At 31.5% G+C, this 24451-nt stretch overlaps 4 protein-coding genes and 1 long non-coding RNA gene across 6 annotated transcripts; 3 read left to right on the top strand and 2 right to left on the bottom strand.

The window, feature by feature from the left end:
• The first annotated feature begins 5994 nt into the window (after positions 1-5994).
• On the top strand, positions 5995-7013 carry LOC100500385 (SAUR-like auxin-responsive family protein). Its single transcript, NM_001250303.3, has one exon. It carries the CDS (start codon positions 6198-6200, stop codon positions 6711-6713), a length of 516 nt encoding a protein of 171 aa, NP_001237232.2. The 5' UTR covers positions 5995-6197; the 3' UTR covers positions 6714-7013.
• Positions 7014-8775: 1762 nt separating this feature from the next.
• Positions 8776-11938, bottom strand: LOC100779767 (uncharacterized). Its single transcript, XR_005891954.1, has 3 exons — positions 11740-11938; positions 11508-11637; positions 8776-11440 (listed from the first exon to the last, which is right to left on the bottom strand). It is a non-coding gene; the product is annotated as an uncharacterized lncRNA (long non-coding RNA).
• Positions 11939-13697: 1759 nt separating this feature from the next.
• Positions 13698-16903, top strand: LOC100527556 (uncharacterized). Its single transcript, NM_001250870.2, has 3 exons — positions 13698-13866; positions 13977-14214; positions 16388-16903. The coding sequence occupies exons 1-3, from the start codon at positions 13798-13800 to the stop codon at positions 16594-16596; spliced, it is 516 nt and encodes a 171-aa protein (NP_001237799.2). The 5' UTR covers positions 13698-13797; the 3' UTR covers positions 16597-16903.
• Positions 16904-19614: 2711 nt separating this feature from the next.
• On the top strand, positions 19615-20343 carry LOC100779237 (oleosin Ara h 15.0101). Its single transcript, XM_003526416.5, has one exon. The coding sequence runs from the start codon at positions 19615-19617 to the stop codon at positions 20113-20115; it is 501 nt and encodes a 166-aa protein (XP_003526464.3). The 3' UTR covers positions 20116-20343.
• LOC100527521 (uncharacterized) lies at positions 20229-24346 on the bottom strand. 2 transcript variants are annotated; one of them, NM_001250311.2, is made up of 5 exons: positions 23819-23976; positions 23646-23718; positions 23480-23572; positions 23124-23207; positions 21968-22293 (listed from the first exon to the last, which is right to left on the bottom strand). In NM_001250311.2, the coding sequence occupies exons 1-5, from the start codon at positions 23950-23952 to the stop codon at positions 22150-22152; spliced, it is 528 nt and encodes a 175-aa protein (NP_001237240.1). In that variant the 5' UTR covers positions 23953-23976; the 3' UTR covers positions 21968-22149. The 2 variants fall into 2 exon arrangements, with proteins under 2 accessions (XP_014631621.1, NP_001237240.1); XM_014776135.3 differs by lacking the exon at positions 23124-23207 and having other exon boundaries at positions 20229-22293; positions 23819-24346.
• Between the last annotated feature and the right edge of the window lie 105 nt (positions 24347-24451).

Here is a 24451-nt window from a genome sequence, read left to right as displayed (position 1 = left end):
GAAGATTTTCGTTCATCGAGTCATACAAGCTCAGCGCGACACAATCACTCAACGGACGCACTTAGCGTGAAGAAGTCACATGGAAAGCCTAATATCACTTGAAGGCATGCTTAGCGCGTGACCACTAACTATGGCGCATAGTTGCACTTAGCGCAAGGTCCCACGAGATTAGCCAGCATCCCACAGAGAGAAAAGGACTAGGGTTCATGTAGGAATAAGAAAAATCAACTATTAAGAGTCATTATTTCCCTCCATCTCCATTATTCTTCACTTTCTTCACTCCCCATCACCCTCTTGCAATTTGAAAGTATTTCATGACAATGAGAAGCTAAATTACTTATTGTTAAGAGTTTAACAACCAAACACTCTTGATGTAATGACATTTACTATCTATTTAATGAGTATTTCAGTTTCATTGTTTCTTTTATGTGCTTAGTATCATGTTTGTGGTCTAATCATCCATATTTATGCTATGTTTTAGGGTTTAGGCATTGGAAAATATTTACCTCTTAAGAACTGAAAAATGACATCTAAATAATTCATCTCTAGGGATAGAATGATGTTATTTAGTCTGTTGTATGCATCTTCGCTAATAATGCAATTTAACTGATTTATCTCTTAAGGGATTAGGAGAGGAATTGGGTAAATTAAGTTCTTTCATGTAAGCAATCATATAGTTAGAGTATATGAGTAAATATAAATGATAATTGAATAATATTAAATAGAGAAAAATCATTAATATTATATTAAGAGTAATTTTTGTAAACTAAGTCTTAACATATTCATATTTTGAATCAACAATTGCTTTATCATTTCAAGTATTTATTTTTCTTTCCTTGCACGTGTTAAATAATTAATTTCATTTTATATTAATTTATTTTTGATGTTTTGTCTCACAAATATTTAAATTAATTTATTAATTACTTAAAAATTAGATAAACATAACTTTAAGTACAAATAGAGTTCTTATAATCTCAAATGTGGTACATCCATTTTACTTTACTACTTTAAAAAAAGTAATAAGAATGAAAAATGAAAAGTTGGTGTTATTCAAAACCCCTACCAATTATAAAATCTCCAATCTCCCAGAATAATGACTTGATGCACTTGCCTATGATGCAAACTTTTAATCAACGTTAGATTCTTTCTATTCTATGATTAGGTCCAGAAAGTAGAACCTATTTGGGTCGGTGGGATAACAAAGAAACAATAAAAATTAGAAAATTGGAATTGCAAATTGTTTCTCTTGTTTTGCTTTTAATTTTTCAGAGGTGGTTGGTTTGAATGATGTTTTGGGTTTTTCTGCTTTGGGAGACAAATTGGAGGGTGTGGTAGCTAATTATATAATTGTTTAAACTCGATGATGATCCTAGAAACTATGTTCCTTCGCTGCTCATGTTCAGCTTATTGGGGTTTCCCTTCTTCTTTGCAGAAATCTTACTTTGATATAAAGAGAGAGAAAAATGCCCCTGCGGAGAACTGTTCGAACCTGTTGGAAGTGACGGAGAAGAGGAAGGAGAGGGGAAAAACTGTCGCTGCCACTGGAAACCTCCTTCGACGGTGGCGCATGGCGACACACAGTGGCCACCGACTATGGTGCCGCGGTGGCGGGGAGAGGTTGTGGAGGTCAGTGGAGTTGGGTAAAAATAATATATATTTTTTTAGTGAGGAAAAATAATCCTATACAGAGAGTGTATTGTATAAAGGTATAGACTAGATGAATCTTATGATATTTAAAAGTGGTGCATCATGAACCACTTGTGGTAGTAGTCCATCTTAGGCTCCGTCCAAGTTGTAATATGCATGCAACTTATTCTTCAATCTCTAAAATTAAATTAATTTCAAGAGTCTCTCTTTCTACATTTTGTCCGTCAAAAGTTAACTTTTGTTAAGTAACAGTAACTAAAACTTATTTGATGGTTAATCGTTAATACGAGTGGAAACCAATATGACCTTTTAATTTGTTCACATTAATAATCACATAAAAATTATTCTAGTAACTTATGCATGTTTGAATTTTCGTCTAATTTGTAGTGATACATGTTTCGAGACACATCCAGTAAAGGAACGCAAAACACCTCTTCAATATATTTGCGAAATGCCATTTCGAGGTTAACCCATGACTAATTTTCATGATCTATATACTCTTAATTGTCAAATAAACACTCGTGTTATCATTATGTAACATATGTTAACCCATGACTAATTTTCATTAACGTATTGTAAATTGAAGTGAAGTTTTTGGAATTAATGAAATTTTAATGGCTAATTACTAATACTTTATAATTTCAGGAACTATTTTGATCAATTCAGTCATAATTGTATGATTACCTCTTACATATTTAGAATGAAGTTTAATGTGGAATCACAGGGAATCTTAGTTAATAACAATAAGAAATGCAACATGAGACCTATATGTCGTTTGCCTTTTTCCTAAACACAATGTATCCTAAGCAAGCATATATGTTGCTTCTTTCTATCAAATAATGAAATGGATTTTGGTTATGTATATAATTGATGAAATGCAAAGGCCATATATGATTTTTTTTTTTTTTTTAAGGAAAAGGCCATATATGATGCAGAAAACAATTATTATTGTTTTCTTGTTCCAATGATTCTGTTATGGTTCAAGTGACTGCTAAAAAATAATCACCGGCCATTCAGTGATACTTTGCTAGCTATTCTCTTCAATATCACCATGCAAATGCAACGCATTGTTAAGTTATCTCAAATGGTGCAACGGAATGCGGATCTATGGTCGGAGATAATTGTCGAATTAGAGCAAAAAGTCCAATGGCACTTAGTTTTTTTCTAGCAGCTAGCATCTTAATTTTTTATTAATTTAGTTTTTTTTAGCAGCTAGCATCTTAATATTTTATTAATTTTGTTCAGCAATACAAATTGATCACCTTCACCTCCATTCAGTAACTGTTGACGTAGTTAAGCACGCTTGATTTCTTTTACAACTAGTTATCGTTACATTAAACTGTAAAATTAATTAGGTGTCTATTTTATTTATTTTTATAATTAGAGGTATCTAAAACTTTTTATTTAACACCTAGCTAGCTAATTCTTTCATAGAATCGGTCTAATTCGAGAATAATGTGATACGTCTGATTAGGATTTCATACTCACAAGTTAGGAATCAAATATCAAATTTTGGTTAAATCATTTAAGTGTTGGATCATTTGTATCAATAATTTTTTATTTTATTATAAGACAAAAATTTCATTATGTTTTTTGATATATTTTTTGCTTAAATTTGTAAACAAAATATGTTAAAGGGCATAAGTAAAAAAGTGTTGTTTTTCAATTAAATTTAATTTGGAGTGTATTAATTTTAGTTTTAATTTTAATTTGCTAATTATTATAAATAAACTTATTTCAAATTCTTTCATGGGTAGAATATAATGTACCAAATTCTTTCACCCGAAACTTTTTCTCTTTCGAAGTTTATTAATTTACGCGCCATTAGATTGACGTACTTCTTGAAGTTGAACATATTTAAATGGCAATTTCGTTGTTAGCCACGTACGAGGAATTACAATAGAAATAGAAAATCTGTATAAATTCAGCAAGAAACCTAGAACTTTAAGTCTTTTCATAGCTGGAGCGATGATTTGATTATTTTAGTCTTTCTTCTAAGAAAACAACAGAAGAGTAGTTATCTTTCTTTTTCTTCAATTTCACCACCTATTCCTAAGTGCATTGAACCTGTAAAAATGAAATTATCTTAAAGTTGAACATGGACCTAGATTTAAACTCTGAAAAACTGACTCAGCCTTCGTCTAGGTCTTTTAATGCCGTATGTAGTGGGAACTTCGATTTTTATCTAATATTATATATATCATCTTCCCAACCCTCAATCAACAGAAAAATATGCATTTCTAAAAAAAAAAAAACTGAAAAATATGCAAGAAATTTATATAGGAAAATTCCTGTAGATATTTAAAGATATGTTTAATTTTTTTCTCTTAAATTAAAATTGTAAAAAAAATTGAAACATAAAAATCTATACAGATTTTTAAGTGAATTTAAATATGCATGAAAAAAAATCATATAATAAGTAGATCTGTAGCAAAATTTACAGGAAATTTCTGCAACAATAATATTACGAGATTTCTTCTGGAAAATCCCCATTTATAAAATCTAACTCGTATTTAGTGATGAGACTAAAATAAAATAAAAACCAAAAAAATATGAGCATAATAAACACTTAATCAAGCTAATGTTTAATATTCATCAGATAATTTAACAAGTAGTAATAGAGATTGTATATAAATAACAAAATTACTCATTCAGAAGATTATGAACACCCTAATTAATTTTTCCTGGAAAATAAATAACTTTTATCTTTAAAAAATATCAATTTAAAATTTAAAATAAAAGTATGTTAACTTTCGTTGGCGCTTGACTTCCAATTCGTTAGTCTTATTTCATCAATCGATATAGTCCATTTCCAAATAAATCTTAAAACAACAAGAAAAAAAAATGAAAAAAAAGTGGGATGTGATTGGAGAAGTGAACTTGCTTTCAGCTTCAGTCTTTGGTTCCATCTACAAAGCGAGCAAGCATGCGCATAGCAGATAGACATAAACAACGAAGAAAAAACAAGATTAAGGTAATGCAACAAATTAATAAATCAGATATATATAGCTGCGTTTGCAAACTAGACAAACAGGAAGCAAAGAATTTTTTATTAAATAAGCGTGCTAATAAAATGTCAATCATGTGCCATTGAAGTGAAAAGTTGATAAAATTCTTTAAATTGGTGTAGTATGAAAGGGTCTATAAAAAAGAGTTAAGAACCTCAGATGATGTTAGCTGTTTGAAATGCTCTTATCATTTCTTAGACTTAGCTAGTTATCATATTTCTTCATCTTATGATTTATTTTCTTAATTAGTCAGGATGATTATTTATCACTCTAGGTTTTATGAACATATCAAATACATTTACATTATAATGTACATCTTAATTAACATCAATTCAGTTTTTTATTCTCATTTTTTTCTCTTTAATTTTTCTTCCTCTCTTTTAATACACATCAAAGGTGTATACACTCTTTTCAATAGAATTGGTCACTAATACACTCGATCGACGTAAAATGAATGATTTGAAAAATGTGAAAAACGATAATCACTATTTGATTCAAGCATAGGGATTTGTCTCAATTCGACATAATGAACCTAATTACACGCAATGTATGAACATACATTTTGTAAAAAAATAAATAATTGACTATTTTGATGGGTGTAGCGTTTTCATTTTTTTAAAATTTTTCTTTATAGATCCAACTATGTGACCTAAAGGGATTTGCAGTTTTTTTTAAAACAATTTTTAGATAAAAAATCATCTGACCCAATTTTCAGATTGTCTAATTCAGTTTTAATGTTCACAAAAAAATCATCCATTTATAAATTAAACACCTCTAGTCTAACTCTATCCAAAGGCTTGGTTGATTTTGGGTTACCAATCTTGAATTTTCTGTATAAAACTGAAGTCTTTTTCTTTGATACATTGCGCGGTTCAAACAGGTCTATAGTGCATGCGTTTGATGTTGAACGTAACGGTAGGTACACATGTACAGTTGCGTTGTACGAGGGCATGCACCTTGACTGTTTATATAGGACTTCGCGTTGGAAACCAAATCACTAATCACCCCCTATATATCTTTCAGGCTTTCAATAAGTCAAATATGGTGAAATAATACCTATTTAATTAATCATTGATGATATTATATTTACTCGTAAATCTCTCAGACCTAGTCATCCTTGATTTAAATTAATCAAAACCACGGTGGACTTAACTTTCAAAACAAAGAATGGTGAGGTAGAAGGAAAGCTCTGACTTGCACTAATCACTCACATGCGAAGCATGGGAAACGCAACTTGACGTTTAACTCATCCTAACTTGGACAACATTTTTTTGTTGATTTTCTCATGCATGCATGTGATATAGAAATGCCAAATACTGCTTATAAATATAATATATTCCTCGTTAATAGAATTGAACCTTTTAATATTGAGAATCATCAAAGCATAAGCCTTCTATAAATTGGAGCTAGCCATCCAAAGAGAAAACCAGGTTTTAATCCCATAACCATTAATTCCTCTAGCAACAACCCCTTATGATATTGATATATAGCCAACTGAAATAACCCTAAACCCCCATAATATAGAGGGTTCCACTTTCCACCATGGATTCTCCAAAGAAACCTAACAAGATCAGAGATATTGTGAGGCTTCAACAGATCCTTAAGAAATGGAGAAGGGTAGCCAACTCTTCAAAAACAAGCAGAAGTAACAACAGTAACAACAACACCAGCAGCAGAAGCATCAACTTTCTGAAAAGAACACTTTCCATATCTGAACGTGAAGGAGGAGGATCAAGCAGCAACGTTGTTCCCAAGGGCTATGTAGCTGTTTGTGTTGGAGTGGACCTTAACAGGTTCGTTATACCAACCGAATATTTGGGCCACCAAGCCTTTCTCATGTTACTCAGAGAGGCTGAGGAAGAATTTGGGTTTGAACAAACTGGGGTTCTGAGAATTCCTTGTGAAGTGTCAGTGTTCGAGAGTATCTTGAAGATAGTGGAGAGAAAGGACAAGTTTTTCACTCAGAAATGCAGATTAAGCCTTGAGAAGATGATGGGATACTGTTCCTCAAACAACCTTGCTTATTCTCACCAACCTCAAAGTCCAATGTGCAGATAGATAGCTTAGGATTTTGTGACCATTTTAATTAATTATACATTTTTTTTTCTTTTTCTTTTGCTCTTTTGTGGAAGCCAAATTAATAAATGTGAGATAACCCATTTAAGCAACGAATACAACTTTCATTGTCTAAAATGTTGTATTTTAGGGATTAATATTTTGTCTCACGCAATTTTGGATCAGGGTGATGATAAGGCAACAGCTTCCCTAAATGACAAATCTGAATACTACTTGCTAATTTACTATTCTCTAGAATAGGAAGTTTTGGTATTTTATATTTTAATTCATAAATTCATTTTTACCTTGATATATCTTATTTAATTTTATTCTTACCCCTATTAGGAATTAGCAAACTTGTGATCACACACATTCAGTATGATACGGAAGTTCTTTAAAAACACCTTCCTGTTGAAGTTATTTACTTTCAGTTTACGAAGGATACAAATACTTAGTGAATCAAGAAATATTATTTGTTCGAAAGAATCAATCCAAATCTTTGAGCTGAATTAGCTCAATTAGACGTCGCCCGTAGAGTGTAGTTTCAGAAGAGAAATACTTAACCATTTTTTCCATGACTCTAAACTTAATATATCATTTAATAAAATAAAAAATTACATGTTTTAAAAGGGAACTATGCTGTGCATTTATGAAACACTACCCATTTAGACGTTTCAGAAACAAACTTTGCCTACAATTGATAATTAAGCAGCATGAAAAATTTCAGAGAGGGCCGCACAAACCCAGCTTTTAATAATAACGCTTGGATCCGTGAGAATTTTTTTTTTTTTTATCTTCATCTCTATTTTCTTGTCTATATCATATTTATATTATTTTTTCTTTCTTTTCTCAAAGTGTATATTAGCATTAGGTGTCCATGGACTCTGGATTATTTAAGTTTCAATTTGTTCGGAATTCCGATTGATTAGCCCCGTGAATAGATTTTCATATCTTAATTAAGAAAGACTAGTTGATGATTTTTTTCTTAAGAAAGACTAGTCTAGACTCTCGGTCATTGAGCATCCGAAAAAAAAAGTTGAAGAATAATAATTTATAAACACTTCATTTTTTAAACATTCTATCAATATTTTTCCTTTTTTTCTCTCTTGTCTTATCACATATCACCTATCATATGCCTATATTTTTTTTCTTTTTTCTTTCTTTCACTAGATTTTAAATTGCATTTGTGATCTCTAGAAATCATTTTTGAAAATAGAAAACATTACACATTATTTTTAGTTTTTAATGTATTTAAGTTACACTTTTATTAAATATATATTTTATTTTCTTAATAAATACTGTTAATAAAACATTTGTTATAGTTGAAAAGGCAATTGTCGAAGTTGTATACTAGTTATCGATCGTGTAGCGTCCTTAAGATATGATTCTTTATTAAAGGTGGTTTTTGAGAAATTGTATTTATACATTATGCTTGCAGAAGTTTTTAACAGGAAAAAGAAGAGAAGAGAAAAAAGCGGCATGTGAAATAAGATGATTGGTGTAATGGACAAATAAAGAGAGATGAATAATAAGAAAGTATAATAATAATAATAATATATATGTTGTATGAATGATATGTATAATACAAGTAATTATCTTTGTGAAGTCAAATCTTTGATATCTCAGAGTGCCCACATGCGAGATCTCCAAGTGATGATTGGATGAAAGCTGGAAATAAACATACGGATAATCTACGGAATTGTCCTATCTTAGAACCATATGTCATTGTTTCCCTTCATTTGAATTCCCCTAGCTCCCATGTGCCTTTTGTAAAATCATTGAAATTACAAGTTGCAATGCCAGGCCCAGGATCATCTGCACTAGGCAAAACACATGTTTCAATAGGGCAGTTGCATGCACTCAATAATATTAAATTGTAGTCATTCCTTCGGATCTATAAATAAGATCAAAAATCTTACTCATTTTAAATTTATAGATGACATACTGAGTTTAATTTTGATCTTATTTATTTTAGTGTAATTTTTTTTCTATATTGTCGTTTCATGATATATTATTGTCAATGTCATGTTATTTACTAAGAATTTAAATTAACAACACAGCAGTAGAAATTGAACACAGTGATCACATGCCGGCATTCATTTCAAGCAGCTGAAAACACGTGTAAACAATGAAACTTGAGAAATCAGCCCTCGTTATCTGTGGTATATCACAAGACTAGACTTTAATTACAAGCTTCTGTAACATATGGAATCTTCCATTAAGTTCAAGAAGACTTATGTTAACTACTATAATGTAGCACATGGTCAAATAATTAATATGCACGCTATTCATCAATTTAACAGCAAAACATCATTTAGAGGTTACCAGTGTTGCAGTTTCTTAAGAAAGTGTATATTTACAACATGCAAATCAAACATATATATTGACAATGTACGTAGCATTTAAAATGCAACAGATTCCATTCAAACAAGGTACTAATACAGAGAAGTCAAATAGCTATATATCTTTAGATCCAAGTTCAAGAATGTGATATCTGTACTCCGGTCATGTGTAATCAGCTGAGAAAAAAAATCCAGAAGCGACTCCAGTCAGATTCCCAAGAACACCACGTGGTGCCTCCATATTTAAACTGTCATAATCATTAGAATATGTCTGTGTAATTGCAACTTGCATTGAGAGGAAATTCACATGCGAGCTAGTTTTATCCTTGTTCATTCACCTTGTTATGGAAAGAATGTATCTTTCAGAGACAAGATGGACTGATAAGGCGTTTCAAAGGAATTTTGCTTTGTTGTCCATATAATGGAGAACTTGCAACTCTTTATTTTCAACACTTACTTTTATTGAATTACATTTATGTAAGTTTTCCTAGTTTAGAAACTGAACCCATATTATTATTAATATTTACATGAATTTCATCCAATAAAATTGAATATATGGAAACGAGAGTATTAGAAAATATGTTATTGAAATTTTTTGGCCATCCAATGGTAATGACACCCTCAGCGTAACTCTTATCATCAAACAAGCAACCATGCACATTGATTTTACAAGGTTGCCCTGAGGATTTTTACTGGGATCAAGTGTTGTTTTTTTACAGCCCCTACTCTCTTTCAAGCTATCAATTTTTAATTTTTCAGACTCAAGTAGAAGGTTCAGGTTACAACATGCAACTCCAATACCAAAACACTGTTAACCACCTGAGAGGCTGAGACAGACTTGCACAAATGGAAGCTATAAGCTGTTAACCAAAACAAGTACATGCAGATATAATGATTGATTAGTTAAGTACACAATAAAACACCGTTTTGAAAAAGAAAAGCGTTACAAAGTAAACATACGAGTTGATTAAAATTTTCCCTTTCTTTGTAATTTATTGGGTTTCCTTTTGAACATGGTCTTTAGTAGTCTATTTATACTGCGATTATCAATTAAAACAGTTTATTATCTGCTTTCTTTGCTTCCAGGCTTATCTCATACTTCAAAGGATTAGTATCCCATGTAGGATTTTAAACCGTTACAGACAAACAGTTTCCATGAACCCCTGTTTTCTAATTGGATTTTAAAAGGATTAGTCATCTTTTTGCCACATCAAAATGTAAAATATAGAACAGAGGTAGAAAAAAAAATGTTCAGATGCTGAAGAATAAGTGGGGAAATAGAAAGGTTCAAAGGTTTGTACAATTACAAAATAAAAAGGAATGAACTTAAAAGAGTAAATCAGCTGTAAAAACAATCAGCAAACCTGGTTCATGCAATATTAACTTTGATATCAAGAATATTTATGACCTTTGATCATTTGCTAAAACTGCACTTGGTTTCCAATTGTTAATGAGTATTGAACAGGTCCCTTGGTGAAACTTGTCTGAACAAGAACAATTATACTGCATACTCCTCCTACATAAAAATTCTCTCAACTTTCTAATTATGATCAATTATCTTGTTTGTAAGTTTGTGAAATTGTGGAAAGAATATTAGCCACATGCCAGAAGTTTGAGGTAACTGCAAACAGCTAGAATTATTTGTTGAAGAGAAAATGCATAAGGAGTTAAATTTTTGCTTCTTAACATTGAATTGAATTTTTATAATCACAATTACTAGATATAAACCCATATGTATTCATACATTTTCCTTCTCCATTGGAGGTTTATCATTTATCATAAGACTGACTGACTTAGCTGCACTAAAAAATAATGAAAGGCAGGGGATGGCATAACAGAGACCATAATGTTCTTGCTTCTTAGTGATTCTCTCTAAATTCTGAGTCTCTAGCAGTGCGGAATCTCATCCTTAATTGATCGTTTTTAAAACAATTACCATGGTTGAAAAAGAATAAGATGACTCTATATAACACAATTAATCCTGGCATCCACTTGTAATCTAAAAAAATATATTTTAAAAAATAAAAAATAAGAGCTGAAGTTGAAAATGAACACTGGAAATCAATAATGCATGACAAGCTTTGAATATACAATTTTTTGAATGGCATTAGTTACAGTACAATCCATAAGAAATACAAAAATGATGACAGTAAAACAGTGAATCATATCTTACTATCTTTCTTCAATTATTTGACAAGTAGACGAAATCAATTTCTCTAAAAGTAGTAAAATTGTACAAGTAGGAGACGAGCAGGTGTGAAGAATGCAAAATAAACAAGAGAAAGAATGTTTGTTGCTGAATTTTGGCATTCAGTTCTGAGAATCGTTGAAATTAGGGAAAGTGACGCACTTGAAGACTTTGCAGTTTGAACACAAGACATATCCAAGCTGAAACAGAGAGAGTATTAATATATATGAATTGTGTTGCAAAATAAAGGAATAATTGATTGCTTACGGCTTTGCAGGAAGGACATCGAGGTAGGTACGTTTATTGTTTTGGGCTTTGACGTTGGTCTTTTGGCCATTACAGAAGTCACAAACTAGCCAGCCTGTTCCATTGCAAGGCTCACACATGATAACGGTCTCTGCAATAATACAATACAGCTATGAGATTGATGGAGGATATTAGGAAGTAAGAAAAGAAGAAGACCCTTGTTTTTGCTTTTATGCGTTGAGGAGGTACTTACGTGTTGTTGAAGGAAGGTAATTAAGAGACGGTGCTGCAACTGCAAATGTAAGGGACATGGTTGCCATTCCCCTGTCCTGTCTCAGTAGTGGACAATGGACATGCTTCCTCCTCCTCTTGTTATCCCATTTATCAACCTTTCCCTTTCTGACCTCCAAATGTGAATTTCATAATGGGATATAAAAAATAAATAAAAACCCAGGATAAATGGTATGTTTTGGAGCCCTTATCACTAAATTTTATAATTGAGACTACATGTAAATACTTTTTCAACGGAAATTTGAATATTAGTTACTTGTATAAAACACTAGCTCCTTCTTTAGCTAGATCCAACCCACTTGGTTCTCAAATAGAATTATATAATTCTTTCTCATGATAACATGAATTTTAGTAGACACAAAAAAATATAATAGATCAAATAAAGAAGTTTTTTTATAAAAAAAATTACATGCTTTATCAATTTTTTTTTTACTTTGCTTCGTCATCTAACAAAATCAAATAAAAACAACAAATTGATGAGGTGTTCGCGGGTTGATTCAGATTGTTTTTGGCTAAATTCAGACCCAACACAATTAAATTTGATCAGTTTGGTTTGATTCAATTTTTTTCGTTTTTTTAACCCAACTCAATCCATTTATAAACGGTTTGATTTGGTTCGGACCCAAAGATTATCCATTTGAATTTTGATTTTTTTTCTTAGAATTACTATTATCCAATACAATTATATCAAATGTCTGAAAGGAGTGAAATTGATTCATTTAAAACCATCAACATAATATTCTAGAATATATTAATACAAAATATTCTTCAACAATATTTACTATAACAGTGTGAATCATAATTATTTCCTACAAACTGATTTTTTATAATAAGTTTTGTTACCATCAGAATTGTTGCAATTATATTTGTTTAAACAAATGAACAAAGTATAATTCATTAATATTACAAACATAAGAGAAAAAATAAATATGAAAAAAAGGTGAAATAAATAATAATGTACCAGAAATTAATATCTTATAAAATTTCAACACTAATAATTTCAACATTTGTCATTCCAACACTTACAATCCCAATATTAATAATATTTAAAGTCAAATCAAACAATTTTAATTTTTTTTTTGTCAATTTGGATTCACATGTAAGATTGACCATATAAGAGAAACACATTCATTTATATTTATATTAGGTGAGAATTGATTTTGAATTCAAAATCCACAATAAATAAAAAAATAGTAAAATATAATAAAAAAATATAACAAAATATATTTTACTATTCAAAATTTCAAATTAGAATGATAATAAAAATCTAATTATTCAAAATTTCAAATATTTATATTTATAGATAATTTTAAGTCAATTTAAAATTATAGAATTATATTGATATTAATATATATTGATAATAATTAATATATTTATTTAAAATTTTAAATACTTATCATAATTATTTGATGATAATTAATTCATAATAATTAATCTAACTATTTAAAATTTAAATTGTTTATCCTAACAACTTCATAAAAAATGATTTATAATTATTAGTTATTATAAGTTTAATTGTTCAAAATTTCAAATTACATCGATAATAATTAATCTAAATATTCAAAATTTAAATACTTATCATAATTATTTGATAATGATTAGTTATCATTAATTTTTTATCAAAAAAAATATCCAAAGAACTTCCTCTTAAATGTATTAGGATTTCCTCCAAAAACTTTTATTAATATAAAGATAAAGATAAATTAGTTAGTCCAACCTTAGGTATTGTTACGGTTATCTCACTTAAGATATTGTCAACTTTAATACTTAATGACTCATCACAATCTTATCTTATCAAGGACATCTCAAAGAATTAAGGAAGAAAAATATATAAAAATTATCTTTAATCTTAACTCATCATAAGCTATACTAAGATTTGAACATATACTTATATATAGGTTTGGTTTTAATCCAAGATTTGAACAAACCCAATATTTTTAATCAAGATTTTGATCAAACCTCTGGAGCTGCCACGACGACGACGTTTCCCAATCGAACTGAGTCACAGAAAATTTGAAGAATGAAGAAACGCAAGGAACTTGGCCATGACTTCCCTCCAATTTCTCCCCCTCCGAAATCACGAAGACTGGTAAGTACTAACTGTTTTTCTTTTTCCTCTCTCGTGCGCATTTTTAGGTTCCACCACACTCACTGTTCACTGTTTAATAATTACGAATTTTGTTGAACTGAAACTTGAAGGAGTGGGAGCGCGACTTATTATGTAGTACTACGATGATGATGATGATGATGATGGAAGAAGAGGAAAATGCAATGGTGGACCAACCCTGTGTGGACCCCACACCTGCGTCTGTGACGGACACGGAAGAGAGGGCTATTGTTCTTTATGAGCCAACCGCTACTACGCCTTTTCTCAAGTCCCCAAGCTCGCCTGAGTTCTCTGTCGTTATCAAGGCTGACTTGATTCCTGGATTAAAGGGTAACCGTTTACAATATATAATCATTTGATTTTGAATTGTTTTTAAGTTTAAAATTGAGACGTGTTTGTTATTTGCTTGATTGAGTATTTGGATGTGTATCACTGCTCTCGAGCTGTTCCCGTTAGTTATTGTGTGTGCTAATGTGTTTTGATGTTTTATTATTATTGTTGCCATTTACGGCTGTTTGGGTAAGCTTTTCCCGAAGCACTTTCAGGATAAGAAAAAAATTAAATGAGTTTTTTAGCTTATTCATGAGGCTATTAGTTAATCTGCAGAAGTTCTCTTCTCTCATAGCTTCTATAAAAGATAAGAGAACTTTTGCAAATTAGCTAATCCAGAAGTTAGTTTTAGCTTATAGAGAAGCTTATTTCATTTTTTTTTCTTCTTATTTTTTTCTCCTAGAAGTACTTTTGGAAAAGCTTATCCAAACAGACCCTTCATTGCAATGCACTTGTTGTGGATGTTTGACTAGTTAAAGGAAAAAAGAAAATGACGCGTGAAACTTTGCCTTATCAATTCAAGATAGACTGTTTCTGATTTCATGACATGTAGAGAAGTGATACTGTGATAGTGATATGTGCTCTTCACACTTTCTTCCTGTCAATCTCACTAAATAATTTGGGTGCACAGCACGCTCTATTGGTTGGGCTAGCATGGGATTTCATCCTTTATTAGTATATATTCAGTGTTGAAATTAAACAGTATGTTGCTAGCATTTCTCTAACATGGCTTTCACCCTGCATCTGCATCTTTTCCAGGCTCATAAGGCCTCCTATGAAACCAAAAGTTTGTAAGATATTCTTGTTTATTCTTCTATGCTAGGGGTTTATGAATTTAGTCTTCTTTATTTGTTTGCATATTGGATTCTGAGTAAACTTAGAACCCTTTGCAGTCTTGCAGTTGCAGATAACGAATCCAAAGGCATAACAAATCCGTACTTAGAACCCCTTGTGTATAACTTGCTAATTTACACTTATAAAAAAAGACTTTCTAGTCTCTATATATTATCTGGAAAATAATTTTCTATGTAATTCTCTTAAATTTAAAAATTCAGTTAATCATATCACATGATCACAATATAATCCTCTCACCATTAACTGAATCTGCCAGGCTTTAAAGTTGAATTATATTTGAGAGGTTAATATGGGATGAAATACTTCTCAGCTTTCAGTCTATCATATCATTTGCTTCTTTTGAGAATAATCAGATTCCATGGATTGCTATTGATTATCTCTTCCAGAAATTTATCTATACAACTAAGGAGTTCTGAAGCATTTTTGAATTCCCATGGAGAGGATATCCAATTTATTAAGTTTTATATGATATTGCTATGGTGATCAGAATAATTGAGGGCAATGGTCATTTACAGATAAGAAGATAAATACAGGGGAAATGTTATAGGGAACTGTTAGAATGAGTCAGTCTAGATGCAGTATGGATGTGTATGTTTCTGTGGTATATATCAACGCTATGAATCTTCCCAGGAATCTACTACAAGTTGAAGTAAAAAGTTTCTACAAACAAAATTTTATGCATGTGAAGTGGACAATGGTTGCCTTGTGTTCTGTGGAGATGATGAAAATAAAAAGGGTAGAAATAGTAGATAAATATTTAAATTAAAACAGTATGTAAAAGGTGTAGGACCCACACTATTTTTTCTTTATTTTTCTATTTTTCCTTTATTTCTCTCTTCACCCCCTCTATTTGAATTAATACACTATTTGATTTATTGACCTCTAGTGACCTCACATGATGACTACTGCCCTTCCTTGCTGTGGTGACTGTTGTAAATTGGTCACGTGAATTAATTATTGCCTATTTATAACATTCATGCAAACTTTGATGGACAGGAGAACAGAGATATTTGTCCTGTTGCCCATTTAAGCTTTTTTTTAGGCTGCTCGTATTAAATTAGGAGTTGAAAAATAACTCAAGCCTGTGGCATTAAACCATCATCTTGTTCTTTTCCACCAACTATTCAACAAGATAAAAGATTTCACATTGCTTTTATTTATTTATTTGGGGGTAGGGGTGAATCCTTTTGTTTTCTTCTGATGTTAAAACCACATGTTATTTTAACCATAGCATTCAATGCACATCACAGTTTTGATGCTCATTGATCTGTGTACTCTGAATATCTTTTGAACAATTCTTGCCACTTTTTTTTTTCAGATTATTTGTTGTCATGGGGCATTGCCAAGCAAGATGACCCTGTTGAAGATGAAATGAGGAGGGAGAAGAGTTCTGAAATGTCAACAAACGACTGTTTGGCTGTTGTCCCATGGGTTGCCCTCCATTCTCCTATGGCATGTGAAGAAATAGTTCCAGAAACTGGTCAACCTTTAGAGGTGGAAGAAGGCGACATGATGGAAATGGATTAATCCTATGTCAATAATAACAATGAGAATGCTATTGGAATTATTGAGTGGGTGGAAGCAGCCGGAACATCGTCATCATCATGGCAAAACCACTACCTATGACGCCCAATTTTGGTCACCAATCCCTCCTATGACATTTTATACATACTATATTATATTATAGAGTAACTATTGGAGGTCTATGAAACAAACTGGCCAATTTTCGCAATAGGATTGGTTTATAATGCATATAATTGTCATATATCCAAGACTATTTTCTACGATGGTATACATATATTATTATATTATTGAGAGTGGAGTTGTAAATGATTTTAGTCGAGCTATGTATAACCATTGGAGTTCTACTCGTTTAATTTGTGTAATTAAATAAACAAATTCTTGACATTTGATTATTTAAATGAGTCCTAAGTTTTTCAAGCTCAACATTTTACCATACAAGAACCAAAATAAAAAACATGTTCATTTTATAGGAAAAATTAAGGAAAAAAAAGACAAAAATACTCTACTATAACACTACTAGAGATGTAATACAATTTGGTAGCGCATTTGTTTTGGCTACAAAATGTCACGGGTTCAAATTTTGTCAATTTCTCCATTTGTGGCATTTTTGTAATTCTTTTATCAAATTAAATTAATATTTTTTATTTGTTTATTTAATTAAAAATATCATTTTTCAATAATTCTTAAATACCTTCAATTACATAATGCATATACTTGAAAAATTCCAATAAAATAATCTTCTATAAATTTTACTAAAATTTCAAATTGTTCAAATTAAAAATCTTATTTTGATTTTTATTAACTAAATTATTTTTTGTTACGTTTTTTTAAATTTGTATTTTTTATTAAAAAAAATATCCATATAATACTCGGTATTCTTATTTTTCTGTTGATCAATGGTAAGAATGTCATTATCAGTATTATTTTAACTTTGGCCACGATGGTTCTACCATTATGTTATGTTATGTTAAAGTTAATTAATCTTTCTCCTCTGCTAAAAAAAAAGTTAAGTGATCTTTTTAAAAGAAGAAAAAGAGAAACCGCTCACGATTACTTTTTGGAGCCTGACATAACCTGAAATTGTTGTCAGAATAAAAAAGAAAGTAGAAATTATTGTGACTGTTAAAGTAGAAATTATTGTGACTGTTAAATTTTGGGTAGATAGAGTATTTCTTAGTCGAGAGTAAAAATTTCTCGAGATATAGAGAGATTTATTTGAGATACTAATTTCTTTTAACATATGTCCTTTTTTTCCGTATACGCAGATCTGAAATTCAAATTCTTAACTATACATCTAAGAGCAGTAAAAAAAAAAACTATACATCTAAGAGACATTTTTCTTACCGCAATACATCTAAGAGACATTTTTCTTACCGCAATACATCTAAGAGACATGGTTTTCAATGTTATTTATTAATCGTATTATATCATGCTCGAGAGATATAATTATTTGTCTATCTCATCACATTATATTAATAATATTCTTAATGTGATTATTTTTCAAGTATATCACATAGGATTTTGTTGAAAAGAAAAAAAAATTACTTCCATGATTTTGAGACTTAAGAATTAATCTCATAATTTTTTATTATAAAAATATCTTATTTTCAGAAGAAGAAAAAAAGTAATCATATTACTCAAACCACAATTTCAAAATAAAGACAGGAAAAATTAATATGGTAGTATAGATAGTATGTAATTTATATTTTTTAAGCATATAATTAAGAGTTTAAATCCTATATCCGTGTATAAAAAACATTAAAAAAATGTTAACTTTTTAAATAAATTTTTGTATTTAGAAAGATTAATCCGATCGAAAGACAATCTGAGCACAAAAAAACAAGGACAAGGAATATACATTTGTCAGGCAAGTATAGAAATATGCTCTCAGGAATATAATCGTATAATATCAGCGGAAATGATTAATGTCAGTTTTTTTGTGCAACATAATATCACCCCCAAACCTCCATATGCGACGATGTTTGAGATAAAGGAAAAATAATTAATTAAAATAGAACCTACTTATCTTAGATTTTATTCACTCCAAACAGAAATTTATAGTTTCTTAATACACTTTTAACTCAAGTTAATTTTTTCTTCTTCTCACCGAATGCATGGGAATGTGAAATTTGCAGTGTAAAAAATGTTATATAGCATATATTGTAATATGTTGTAAACAAGTGTATTAAGAATGCCATTTTTCTATTACACGACATTTATATATAAAAAAATACAATTCTAGTAATTGATAAAATTATATAGCATATATTGTAACATGTTGTATACAAATTAATTTTAACTTTTTATTAATTGTAAACTTATAAAATATTTTTATTGTAAATATAAATTATTTGTCTTCAGAGAGATGAGCGCAAGAACGGACACAATTTACCGCAACCCAAGAGAATAAAACAGGTACGCAGAAAGTTTTTTTTAATGTGTCTAATCTATAAAAAAACCTTATAAAAGAAAAATAAAATAACACTCCTTCAAAAAAAATCTAGTAAAAGAATAACACTCCTAGTTAATAGAAAGGAAATGCTATGATAAATAATATTTTTAAGAATTTTAAATTGAGTCCAACAACGTAATGTAATACTGTAATTCTTATAATCATGCTTATTTAATGGGAAGAAATCATATGTGTCGTATTTTTTGAAGTGAAACCTAAGAAACAAAAGTAAGAAACTTCCTGCATATTCAAACGATGTGATATAAAATGCCATTAATAGAGGGAATTTTCCACACTTCATATGTTAGATTAGCCAAGGGTATGTGCAGAACCCTCCAAGTTTCCCATGGTTTCATGATAACTTACTGAGGCTGTTTCAGAGAGGGGACAGTAAAGGGGGACAGGTGTTACTTATTTTGAACCTCAATTTCATGCAAAGCCGCCACGACATGCAAAGTACCCTCACCTCTTGCCGCGTAACCTCTCACACCTCCTCATACACTACTATATACCTCTCTCACTCAATACTCTCATCAACACTTGGTTTAGCAAGAGAAAAAATACCAACCATGGCAACCATTTCTACTGATCAACCAAGAGGATCCTACTCCTATGGAACCTCCTATGGAGCACCCTATGGAACCACCTATGAGACCAACAGCAGCATTAACAACCCTCCTTCACGCCAAACCGTGAAGTTCATAACTGCTGCAACTATTGGCATCACACTCTTACTCCTGTCTGGGTTGACCCTCACAGGCACTGTCATAGGTTTGATCATTGCAACCCCTCTTCTTGTTATCTTCAGCCCCATCCTTGTCCCTGCTGCGTTTGTGCTGTTCCTGGTTGCTTCTGGCTTTTTGTTCTCTGGGGGCTGTGGTGTGGCTGCCATTGCTGCTTTATCTTGGATTTACAACTACGTTTCTGGGAACCAGCCTGCGGGTTCTGACACCCTTGACTATGCAAAAGGGTACCTTACTGATAAGGCAAGGGATGTGAAGGAGAGGGCAAAGGATTATGGAAGTTATGCTCAGGGTAGAATTAATGAGGCCACACAAGGAACTTATTAGTCATGCATGCATGAATATATGCATGTGTGTATGAGGTTGAATTGAAGGTGGTGATGGTGGTGGTACCCTTGTGGATTTGCATGTTCAAGTTCTGCTGTTTATTTTGAATCTTGTTTGCATTGTGCTGTGTTGTTCTGGTTTTTGTAATCTCTCGTTCGTTTTTTTAAGCTAAATCTTTCGCCTTATTTGTGTAACAACCATCATGTTAATAAATCTCTTTTGTAGCTAGACCAATGATTCCTCTTGTTAAAATGTGAGTTGGGTTGTTTCCTCGTTTAATTTTGTAATCTCTTTTCCCTTTCTGTTGGTTATTTTTATCTATCTTGAGGTCGAGTGGGTAGCAGATTCGCTGCAATATAGCAAACCACTAACAAGAATAAGGAGACGAGGGTCACCGAAGACCCAAGTTTATTGTCAGGTAGAGAGGACAGAAAGGGATAAAAATTTACAACTGTAACGTTAGCACTTAACACATGTTTCTAAAATACCAGCATAACTACTAAGTTATGGGAATAACCTCAAGCAGCATGAGATCGAGACAACAAATCCCAAACTTCTCCTGAATTTAGTGGTCATGTCTCACATTAAGGAACAGGAATTAGAAAGGGTGTGAAATTTGTGGCCAAAAGTGGCTTCCGAAGTTCTATATTCCAATGCCACTTGACTGTAGCAGTTGCAGAAATGATGAGAGATTGCTGCCTGAATCTTAAATCCGATGCTATTTTGACGTCATCATTTTCTGAAATGATACATGAACTGGATACCATACCGTTCCCGTCTTTTTGATATGAAACAGCTCATTTCCTGCGTCTAAGATTTACCTATCACTTTCTGTTTGTGATTGCTTGTGTCAGTATTTGTTTAGAAGTAATAGTTAATGTTTTCATCATTTGTCCAAGTTCGTTTTGGATTCTACAGTATAAATTATATTACTAAGAGTTTTATACATCTAGAACTATAGGGGTAGTATCAAATTTATGACAGATCTGTGACTGTAACATTCTAGCCAGTTTCATATTAAAAAAACTTTGTGCCTACTTACTCTTTTCTTCTGCACATGAAGTATTAATTGACAACACAGAACAGAAGCAACGAATGGATGGTTCATGATGGAAAAAGAGAATGAATTCATGTAAAGGTTGTATTCCCGTTCTTCTTTATCCTATATGACACTTGGTATCTCCTACTAGAATTCTGAATGGAAACTTGAAAGACAAAAATAAATTAAAAACTTAATAGATAAAAACTTTTTATTTGCAGAAAGATTATCCTAAGACAATTATGATGAAAGGTAGGTATCATGTCGGTAAGATCGTCCTAAAAGGTCAGTCAAGACAGATGCAAACGATTCAAAGAAAAACGTTCAGACTTCAAATAAACTTTTTATTTTATAAACAATTCAAAATTTAATTTATCCTATAATCAATAGATAAAAAGAGAATAAGGATAAGAGAAATATACCGAAATTTATCCTAATTCACCCTTCAACACAGCTAAACTTGTCAAGACTTTTCACATTTAAGCCTAGATGAAAATGCTTTAAATGTTCCTTCTGCACGAATTTGTCATGGTTCAAGAGATACAAATAGGACTCCCAACTTCCAAAATGTGATGCTGATGCAACTCCCCCATCCCACCCCTTAAAAAAAAGGCCCCCAGCTATGTATAAACCTATAATATTGGGAGATTTATTTTATTTTCAACAGGGCTTCCATTTTGACACTCTACTATGAAATACTAAGGATTACAAATTCATTAATCTTGCAACTTATGTTCTATTTATGTATATAGATATCTAATTTGGAGAGGGGGTAATCAAATATTAGTATTAAGACTGTACAAGATAATAATACAATAATGTAAAATAAATATATTACTGAAAACTTGTCACCGTTAGCATTGAGATGCTTATTAAATCATCAAATGAATTATTCGAGAGGAACTAATAATTATTCAGTGAATAGTATGATTCTTAATTGAACCATACAACTCTGCACAGTGCACAAAATGCAGAATTTTTACAAACTGCAAACATCAAGGTTCAAGTGGCTTATCGTTTTCTTGCTTGTAGAAGGTTTCATAAGTCTGCACTCTTGGCTTTGATTCTGGTAACTCCAACTCTTGCCTAAAGCCATCAGTCATCTTGACGAAATCATTCATGTGAACTTGTTTCCATTCCTTTCAAATAAAAAAAAAAATATATCAGAATAGTCAGAGAGAAAAAAAACGACTTCTAGAACAGGGAGGGATGCATGAAAAGGGACTTAAATTTGAAACGAAAATTAAAAAAAGCATGTAAAGTTTAACGACATTGACACAAACTATGCATATACTAATGAGCTAAGAACCTCAATGAAGTTTCAATCACTTATATAGGCATAACTCTTTAATTAAGAAGTTTGAAAATCTTCACCAAAATCAAAACATGAGGGAAGTAAAGGGAAAACCTAAAGGGAGGTAGCTAACTATGTACCAGTCAACAAAGTATAACTACTACAATGCTATCTGCCTTCTATTTGTATGCACAAAACAAGTAGTCATAAGTTGTTCATCAAGGAAATTGAATCACCCAATTACTCATGTTAGTATGCTACACATGGTTTTAGACAAAACATTCTCATCCAATTATTCAAAGTGTTTTACAATGTAACCAAGGTTTATAAAAGAAGTCCGCAACTGTGATTGTGGCCACATTGTCAAGACATTTAGGTTCTCCAAGACCACATGGCAACTGAAATTGCAGCCGCATCAACTACATATGTTCACAATTTCTCAGAATATTAAAGATTGTGAAAAAATTGCAACCATGACCGCGACCGCAATTTAAAACTTGGAATGCAATCACAAGTAATCATAGCCAACAAAGGCCTCGGTCACATACGAAGAAGAAACCAGAAGAATACATACATTTAAACATTGAAGATCATTTGATGCTTCTCTTTTGTCCCCCAAATCATTTTATTTTAATTGGAGCAAATGAAAATAAGAAAGATGGCATGTATGCTGACCTCAAAATTCCACTCTGCATATAAGTTAGGATCATTTGGGTTGCTCCAAACATAAGCGCAAACTTGTAACTTTTCAGACTTGTCCTGTACCATTAATTTTAGCATTCCAATAATAATAATAATAAACTTCCTACCCCATTACATATGCAAAGAGGCTGTTTCCGGATTCGAACCCATGACCAACAAGTCACCAAGGCACAACTTTACCGCTGCACCAGGGCTCGCCCTCTAGATAATAATAATAATAATGTATGTATTTTTGGGAAATGTAACATTTGCCTCATTTGATATACAATTATTACCCTATACTGCTATAGGTTCATAGAAAGTGAAATAAACAAGAGTGACTAACTGACCTTCAAGGAAACCTCAACATCAGTTCTAGTATATTCAACATCCTCAAATTCATCTAAAATATCTAGTTCTACTCCGGAGATACCAAGAAGCACCTGATTAAAAATAGTCTTAAATGATGGATGCATATATTAGAATTATGAGGGATATGTAAGAAGAGAGACAGACCCTGCCATAAACTTTGTTATTCTGGACAGGGAGAATAGCGGGATAAACGCGACCTTTGATCTTAAACCTGTGACTGCAAATCAAATACATCAAGTTAGAGCAACGACAAAACCCATCCTCATAAACAAACGAATGAATTGCAGAGACAGAGAGAGAGAGAGAGAGTACTGAACTAGTCGTGAAGGATGGCAGGTGCGGTTGGAGGGACGCGCTTCAATAGGGTATGGACAACTTCATCAGCTAACAGACTACCGTACACGAAGACGTTATGAGTGTCGCCACCCACGCAATTCACCTTCACGCTCATTTTCTCTCTACTGCCACTTAACTCACTCTCTTGTTATTTAACTTCTTTTTTTATCATCAAAATCACGTATCCTCGATCACACAACTTTAATAGAGGAAAAAAAAAACTAATTAATAATATCAAGGATGTAGATTTTTGCAAAATTGCATTTTTGTCCCCTAGTTTATTTTCAGTTTCAGATTTAGTTCTTCGATATTTGTTGCCTGTCAACGAGATCAAATTCAAAACTAATAAACTAGGGGACCAAATTTATAATTCTCTTTTTTTTTTTTTAAGAAAAGGACGGAGATGTTAAGCTGATAAATAAACACTGTCATTATTTCCTTTCCTTTTTCTCACTTTTCCTTCTTTCCTTTTTCATCCTCTAAATTAAACTAAGGATTGAGATGTTTTATAACTATTAAACTAAGGATTGAGATGTTTTATAACTTTTATTCCTTCAAGAATACCAATGAATCACTCATTTAATCCCTCAAATTGCCGCATTGTACTAATATAT

This window comes from Glycine max, chromosome 6, assembly GCF_000004515.6.
Source record: "Glycine max cultivar Williams 82 chromosome 6, Glycine_max_v4.0, whole genome shotgun sequence".
Taxonomy (NCBI): Eukaryota; Viridiplantae; Streptophyta; class Magnoliopsida; order Fabales; family Fabaceae; genus Glycine; species Glycine max.
The sequence above is the reverse complement of the archived record's forward strand: the minus strand, read 5'-3'. Positions and strand labels throughout refer to the sequence as shown.

Coding starts and splice junctions, on each gene's coding strand:
- LOC100500385 (NM_001250303.3), top strand. CDS start 6,198: ATGGATTCTCCAAAGAAACCTAACAAGATCAGAGATATTGTGAGGCTT.
- LOC100527556 (NM_001250870.2), top strand. CDS start 13,798: ATGAAGAAACGCAAGGAACTTGGCCATGACTTCCCTCCAATTTCTCCC. Junction 13,867..13,976: donor CTCCGAAATCACGAAGACTG/GTAAGTACTAAC, acceptor TGAAACTTGAAG/GAGTGGGAGCGCGACTTATT. Junction 14,215..16,387: donor CTTGATTCCTGGATTAAAGG/GTAACCGTTTAC, acceptor TTTTTTTTTCAG/ATTATTTGTTGTCATGGGGC.
- LOC100779237 (XM_003526416.5), top strand. CDS start 19,615: ATGGCAACCATTTCTACTGATCAACCAAGAGGATCCTACTCCTATGGA.
- LOC100527521 (NM_001250311.2), bottom strand. CDS start 23,952: ATGAGCGTGAAGGTGAATTGCGTGGGTGGCGACACTCATAACGTCTTC. Junction 23,719..23,818: donor CCTGCCATCCTTCACGACTA/GTTCAGTACTCT, acceptor TTTGATTTGCAG/TCACAGGTTTAAGATCAAAG. Junction 22,294..23,123: donor ATGCAGAGTGGAATTTTGAG/GTCAGCATACAT, acceptor TTTATTTGAAAG/GAATGGAAACAAGTTCACAT.